Source organism: Chanodichthys erythropterus, chromosome 9, assembly GCF_024489055.1.
Source record: "Chanodichthys erythropterus isolate Z2021 chromosome 9, ASM2448905v1, whole genome shotgun sequence".
Classification (NCBI taxonomy): Eukaryota; Metazoa; Chordata; class Actinopteri; order Cypriniformes; family Xenocyprididae; genus Chanodichthys; species Chanodichthys erythropterus.
Genome location: NC_090229.1, coordinates 19,550,587 through 19,557,742, shown reverse-complemented (window position 1 = coordinate 19,557,742; position 7,156 = coordinate 19,550,587). Strand labels below are relative to the sequence as shown.

At 34.4% G+C, this 7,156-nt stretch overlaps 1 protein-coding gene across 4 annotated transcripts in view; it reads left to right on the top strand.

Annotated features, from left to right (window-relative positions):
* Positions 1-4,378: 4,378 nt before the first annotated feature.
* LOC137027096 (tyrosine-protein phosphatase non-receptor type 1-like) overlaps positions 4,379-7,156 on the top strand; it is a 30,535-nt gene continuing 27,757 nt past the window's right edge. For 2 of the 4 annotated variants that reach the window (XM_067394913.1, XM_067394917.1), the window contains exons 1-4: positions 4,379-4,430; positions 4,548-4,641; positions 5,096-5,186; positions 5,589-5,689. In XM_067394913.1, coding sequence (XP_067251014.1) covers positions 4,585-4,641; positions 5,096-5,186; positions 5,589-5,689 — 249 coding nt within the window. In that variant the 5' untranslated portion in view covers positions 4,379-4,430; positions 4,548-4,584. Of the gene's footprint in view, positions 4,642-5,095; positions 5,187-5,588; positions 5,690-7,156 lie in introns of all 4 variants that reach the window. The other 2 variants (XM_067394914.1, XM_067394915.1) reach the window with 1 other exon arrangement.

Here is a 7,156-nt window from a genome sequence, read left to right as displayed (position 1 = left end):
AGATACTGGTACTTATTCATATACCACCTTTTAAATAGACACCAGCCTACTTATTCATTAGATAGTACCTAATAAACAGATTTATTACTTGGTATTTTTCATTAGATACTCGTAACTATTAAATAGATACTATAGTAATTATTCAGTAGCTAGTACACGTCATGTATTCCAAATGTTACTAGTAAGATTTTTTTTTATTTTACTAGTAAGATTTTTAATTGAACAGTGGCCATTCTGACTAGTCATAACATATGACGAGTAAAAAAGCAGTTGTGACTAATAAGAATTGTTATTGTTACTACAGTTACAAAAGATAGTGGTGTCTAATAAACAAGTAGTACCTAATTAATAACTAGTATACATTAAATAGGTATTAGTCTCTAATGAAAAATAATAGTATTTAACATACATACTATAGTATCTAATAAATACGTATATTTAAAAAGATTTCAAAAACTGAATATCTACTCTTCATTTAGAGATATCTTCAACCTCATAAGGAACTAGTGAGAATGTATGGAGATATCTTCATTCAAACAGATTCTTCCTCCAAACTCATTAATTTATGTTTGTAAATACTAGACATTACTGAAATAAGTAGTATCTTATAAATATGAACTATCTAATGAATGAGTAGCCTACTAGTATCTTAAAAAAAAAGGTACTTCATCTAAAGAATAAGCACTCCTAAAGAATAAGCAAATGAATATAAAAAATAAGTGCTAGTACAATGAAAATAGATACTTATGGAAGCTTTTTTCCACCGCTGAATAAAAAATAAAAAAGGTAATTCCATCTTTTTATTTTACAATTGACTTTTTTTCTCACAAATGCAAGATTACTTCTTGCAATTCTGACTTTTTTCTCAGAATTGCACGATATAAACTCACAATTCTGACTTTTTTCTCAGAACTGCGCGATATAAACTCACAATTCTGACTTTTTTCTCAGAACTGCGTGATATAAACTCACAATTCTGACTTTTTTCTCAGAACTGCGCGATATAAACTCACAATTCTGACTTTTTTCTCAGAACTGCGCGATATAAACTCACAATTCTGACTTTTTTCTCAGAACTGCGCGATATAAACTCACAATTCTGACTTTTTTCTCAGAACTGCGTGATATAAACTCACAATTCTGACTTTTTTCTCAGAACTGCACGATATAAACTCACAATTCTGACTTTTTTCTCAGAACTGCGCGATATAAACTCACAATTCTGACTTTTTTCTCAGAACTGCGCGATATAAACTCACAATTCTGACTTTTTTCTCAGAACTGCGCGATATAAACTCACAATTCTGACTTTTTTCTCAGAACTGCGCGATATAAACTCACAATTCTGACTTTTTTCTCAGAACTGCGTGATATAAACTCACAATTCTGACTTTTTTCTCAGAACTGCGTGATATAAACTCACAATTCTGACTTTTTTCTCAGAATTGCATGATATAAACTCACAATTCTGACTTTTTTCTCAGAATTGCGTGATATAAACTCACAATTCTGACTTTTTTCTCAGAATTGCGTGATATAAACTCACAATTCTGACTTTTTTCTCAGAATTGCTTGATATAAAGTCACAATTGCATTTTATAAAGTCAGAATTGTGAGAAATAAACTCTCAATTCTGACTTTAATAAAATGTTGCAATTATCTTTTAATTTTTTTTTTTTATTTTGTGGCGGAAACAAGCTTCCGTAGAGACTGATAGGTTTTAAGGATTAAATGTTTAAACGACTTGCCATATATTCAAATAATGCAGTGGTTCCCAAAATTTTAGCTTGGAGTACCCCCTGAAGGGATTACCATCCCTCTTCCTCTTCGACTGCAGTCAGACCTTTACCATTAAGGGACAATATTTGCCCCCTAAATTGATTTTCCAGTGCATTTTTTTAGCTTTATGAATAACTTTATAAAGTAAATAATGTTTTAAATAAAAAATGTCCAATAGAGAAATATGCAATGATGGTAAAATTAAGTAAAACTTTTAAATATTAAACTAAAACCGCCAGTAGGTGGCAGCAAGTCACTGTTTTTATGAGTGAGTCATCGAGTCATTCATTCTGTAACTAAGCAAGTGGCTGTGAATGAATCATTGAATCATTGACTCTCACGATTCGTTCAAAGCCGCAGAATTGTTAGCGAAACACAGACGTGTGTTGTAGTTCTGCTGGTTTTCATTAGAACTATTATTTCATTGCAAAATAGAGTTAATACTGACAGTACTGTGTGTAAAATTTACGTTTTATTTTTTGACCTGTTGTATAATAATGCCACGTTTGCAGTCATGTGGATATTTGGGAACAATTGCATTCTTGCTCGTTATCATCATTAAATACAACTCACACAAGGTATGTTTTTGTATCGGAGAAAGTTTGAGTCTTAAATCGAAATTAATCCATTATCTGTGTCTACATTTGTTCTTCATGCGAGTAAGTGCTAAATCTCCACTTTTACAAAGGTGCATTGTCGAGAACGACAATCTATCATTTGCATGCTGCTTGTTTACAGTCTATGGTGGATAGTCATTTTTGACTGCAAATGATGAGGTAATTTGATTAAATGTACTGGATTTACTACATTTTGGAAGTTAGAAATACATGCTCGATTTTAATATTATTTTAAGGTAGAATTAAATGAACTACATTTTGTTCGTGAACCCCCTTTTGTCACCTCACGTACCCCAGTTTGGAAACCACTGAAATAATACAGTATCATGATATAAATCATGAGTCAAGTCCAAGACATTTTCAAGATGACTAGTGTGCATGCATTAATGTACAAGAAAAACCTGGAATAATCTTCCTAATTATCATCAGAGTTGTTTTCCATGTTTTGACATTCCATACACATAACGATTTTTTTTACTGTACAAACTAATCCTATCCTCTAAACATAATACCCCTAAAAACAACCATTGTGGGGTTTTCCCTATAAGCACAATGATTTTGGATATTGCCATCTTTGGGACATTTTGTCCCCATTATCGTAGGGTTTACCAGCACCACACACATACAAAACCGCCGCAGAAAATTAAAAAATGACAAATATGAAATAAAGATTTTAACAATTTTGTGTTATACATTCTACAAATCAGCCATGATGAAGTTTTGACAATGTCTAAATATAACCAAATGGAAAACCTAATAAAAGTAAGAGCAACTGGGGAATACACAAGCCTATAGGCCCTATATTTATATAGGCTACGCTATAGTGGTTACACTATGGTATTACACATAATATTATTTATTTCTCTCACCAGATGGCATGGATATGCATTGGATTTGAAATTACTTTGCTTTATTTTACAATTTTTCTTAGTCACTTTGGTACATTTTCTCAAATTGCAAACCAATAAGTTAATTTCCCAAAACAGTTTGTACACCACAACACCACACAATGGACTACCTGTAAGTAAGTATTCATATTAATGAACATATCAGTGCCATCAAAATGACAAGTCCTTGTGTCATTGTTTGCAAACAAGATCATCTAAATGTTTAGCCACATTGTCAATATAACAGTGTACTCTGTCAGTATTTTCAGATGTAAACTATGGCTACACTTTTGATGACAATGATTGAAAATGCACAAGACGGCACACTGACACATTACTGTAAATGGGATATTGATTGCCAGAGACTGGACAGGATTCACAGTTACACTTTTACTGTTGGTCTATCAACAAATTACAGTATAATGTCATTGTGATATAAAAGAAAAAGTCACAACTACAATATTGAAGAGACTGAGAAAAACTGTAAACTAAACACTATATTAAATGAAAATAATATGAAATATTTCCTCTATATTAGTATGATTTTATATAGAAATAAATGGTGGATAATTTAGAGTTTAATATTGCATAATACCATTAAATCCCCTCAAAATACAAAATATTGAAGAACAAATAAATGTCACGATTCTTGTCTTCTGTCTGTTTTGACCTCAGATTATCACAAGTGTGACCTGAGTGATTAATACCAGAAGGTTAATTCACAAAAAACCTCATACATTTAATGAAATGTACATATACAAAATATCACATTTACTTTATTGAATGCTGCTTACAAAGAAACAACTATATAAGTTATTAATTGATTCCACAGTTAATACTGCAAGTTTGGGTTGTAATATATGTGCCATTTTACTTCATGTACTTTTCTAAATCTCATTACGCAAATGCGTACTGCGTAAACTCCCCAAATTACAAAAACTACAAAGCCCAGAAGAATAAAGCGCTAACGCTCCTTAATATGATTGGCCGAAGTGGTTGCCACGCCCCACTACTTTGCGCTGATTGGCCTTTACCTTGAGTTCATGGACACTCGCAGTCTTTCATTGGTTATTGTGAGGAAAGAGGGGCGTGATCACGACGCAGATCGGAGAGCCGTGCTGCGGGAGGAGCGAGCAGCGTGTTTCCGGTAAGGGCGACACAACAGTACCATTAGAAACGTTCTCTAAGAAAATTAAAGCAGACTTTAAAAGTCAGTCCTTTCCATGTGATTCGACATCGATTTAATAACTAATTTAATTGTCAGGGAGCCATCTATCGAGCGGCGCGGAACACACGCGGCAATGGAAGCCGAGTTTCGGGAAATCGATGAGCTCGGGAACTGGAACGCCGTTTACCAGGTAAAGAACTGATTCTGTTTCATACTTGATTATGATGTGCCAAATATCCATATCAACCCAAAACAAGTTTGTTTTGTTTATTTGATGTGGTATCTGTATTTTTTGACAGCTCAGATTGCGCTGCTTCGTTCCTAACTAAGGATTAAATGCTTTGACAAGTTATAGAGATGACCTGAATTTGTCACTTTTAAATATAGAGATGGAGGGAAAGAGTTAACCTTTCATTAGAGGAAGTCTGTTATTAGTTGGTTTGACACCTTTATCTACTACTTTGACTCAGTTGAAGTTTTTAATAACACTGATGGATGAATGGCATCCTAAACTGGATGCTGGTGGTCCCCTATATAGTTAACTTATATGCCCTATAGTTTCCCCCCAGCAAATCATTTGCCACACATTTGTTGCACTAACAGATTGAAGCATTTTCATCTCATAGACTTCTGTTTTACTGTAGGAGATTAAGCAGCAGTCCAGTGACCTACCATGCAAGATCGCCAAACTTCCAGAAAACAGAAGTCGTAATCGCTACAGAGACGTCAGCCCATGTAAGTGTGCCGCTTCCCCTGTTCGACACAGTGAGTGACACCTAACGGAAGGGGCCTGTTATCAGCGAGCTGTTAAAGTCATTTCACGCTGAAGATGTCATGTCTTTTTTTCTCTCCCTTTTTTAACTCTTCCGTCACAAAGAGCAACACTGTTGTGGTTTCCTCTTTCTCTGAGTCTCTTTTTCGACAACAACTTGAAAAGGTCCTCAGCTCGCAAAACACCACATTAAATGAATGCCTTGTGTATATTATCTGTTTCAACTGAGCGTTTTCATCAGGAAGATGTTTTTCTCTCTTGTGGGGAACTGAGAACAGGACCTGAAAAAGAATCGTTCCACTGCTGAATTTGCAAAGCATCATGGGTGATGTGCCCCACAGCTTAATCGCGCTCTCTTTTCACAGTTGACCACAGCCGTATTCATCTACAGATCGGCAATAATGACTACATCAATGCCAGTCTGATCTCAGTGGATGAAGCTCAGAGAAACTACATACTAACTCAGGTGACATACTGACTCTTACACCCCAGATTTACATCTGCTGAGAAATCTGATGCTGTATTTGCACCTGCATGACATCTGACACACACAAGGATAAAAAAGGGTGGTGTAAAGGCACTGAAGAGCTCATTAACATAGTAATAGGTACATATATCCTGCGGAAAATCTCTTGTTTGTTACTTTTTAAGATTTTAAAATACATTATTAAAGTCTTTTCACACCAACAAAATGTTCAAAGCATGTAAATTTGGTTTTCGCATGCAATTTGTCTGTTTTGACCAATGCATTAAAAATGGCTGAATGAAAATGCTAAATCACTCTGACAGGTAGGTGGCACTTTTAAAAAGCACAAATCTTGGCCAGTTTTCTTCACAATGAAATAGAAAAGAGATTAGAACTAGGGATAATTGATCATTGTTTAAATTAACAATCGATTTAATCATTGACCTTATCCTCTTAAATCCGAAGCGAAGGGAGCTACAAAGTTTCATGTTAATTATCCAACACAAAATAGGTGTCGTTTTAAAGCATAGAAGCTTGATTTACAGTCAATATAGGGAATATGACCATCACTTAACAAGTGCTTTTAAAGGGTTAGTTCACCCAAAAATGAAAATAATGTCATTTATTACTTGCCCTCATGTCGTTCCAAACCAGTAAGACCTTCGTTCAAGATATTTTGATGAAATCCGATGGCTCAGTGAGGCCTCTATTGACAGCAATCCCACCGAACTTCTCAAGATTCAGAAAGGTACTCAAAACATATTTAAATTGGTTCATGTGAGTACAGTGGTTCTATCTTAATATTATACTTTTTGTGCACCAAAAAAACAAAATAACGACTTTTCAACAATATCTAGTGATGGTCGATTTCAAAACACTGCTTCGAAGCTTTACGAATCATTTGATTCAAATCAGTTGTTCGGAGCACCAAAGTCACGCGATTTCAGCAGTTTGCCGGTTTTTATACGTGATCCGAATCACTGATTCAAAACAAAAGATTTGCAAAGCTTCGAAGCTTCATGAAGCAGTGTTTTGAAATCGCTTTATAATAAGATAGAACTACTGAACTCACATGAACTGATTTTTAATATGTTTTTAGTACCTTTCTGGATCTTGAGATTTACAATGGCTTTGCTCTCAATAGAGGCCTCGCTGAGCCATCAGATTTCATCAAAAATATCTTAATTTGTGTTCCGAAGATAAAGTTCTTACGGGTGTGGAATGACATGAGGGTGAGTAATAAATGACAGAATTTTCATTTTTGGGTGAACTAACCCTTTAAATTTGCTGACTTATTAGAAGTGCTCTATTTTCAGAGCGTGGAAAAATAACTGCTTTACATGAAAATGTGATCTGTAAAATAATCGTGCATTACAGATGGACTTGTGTTATATAATGCTGACAAGGTCTCAACTAGCAAAATACAACAAGCATATTTTTTTCAGTTAGAGACCATACTATTTTAAG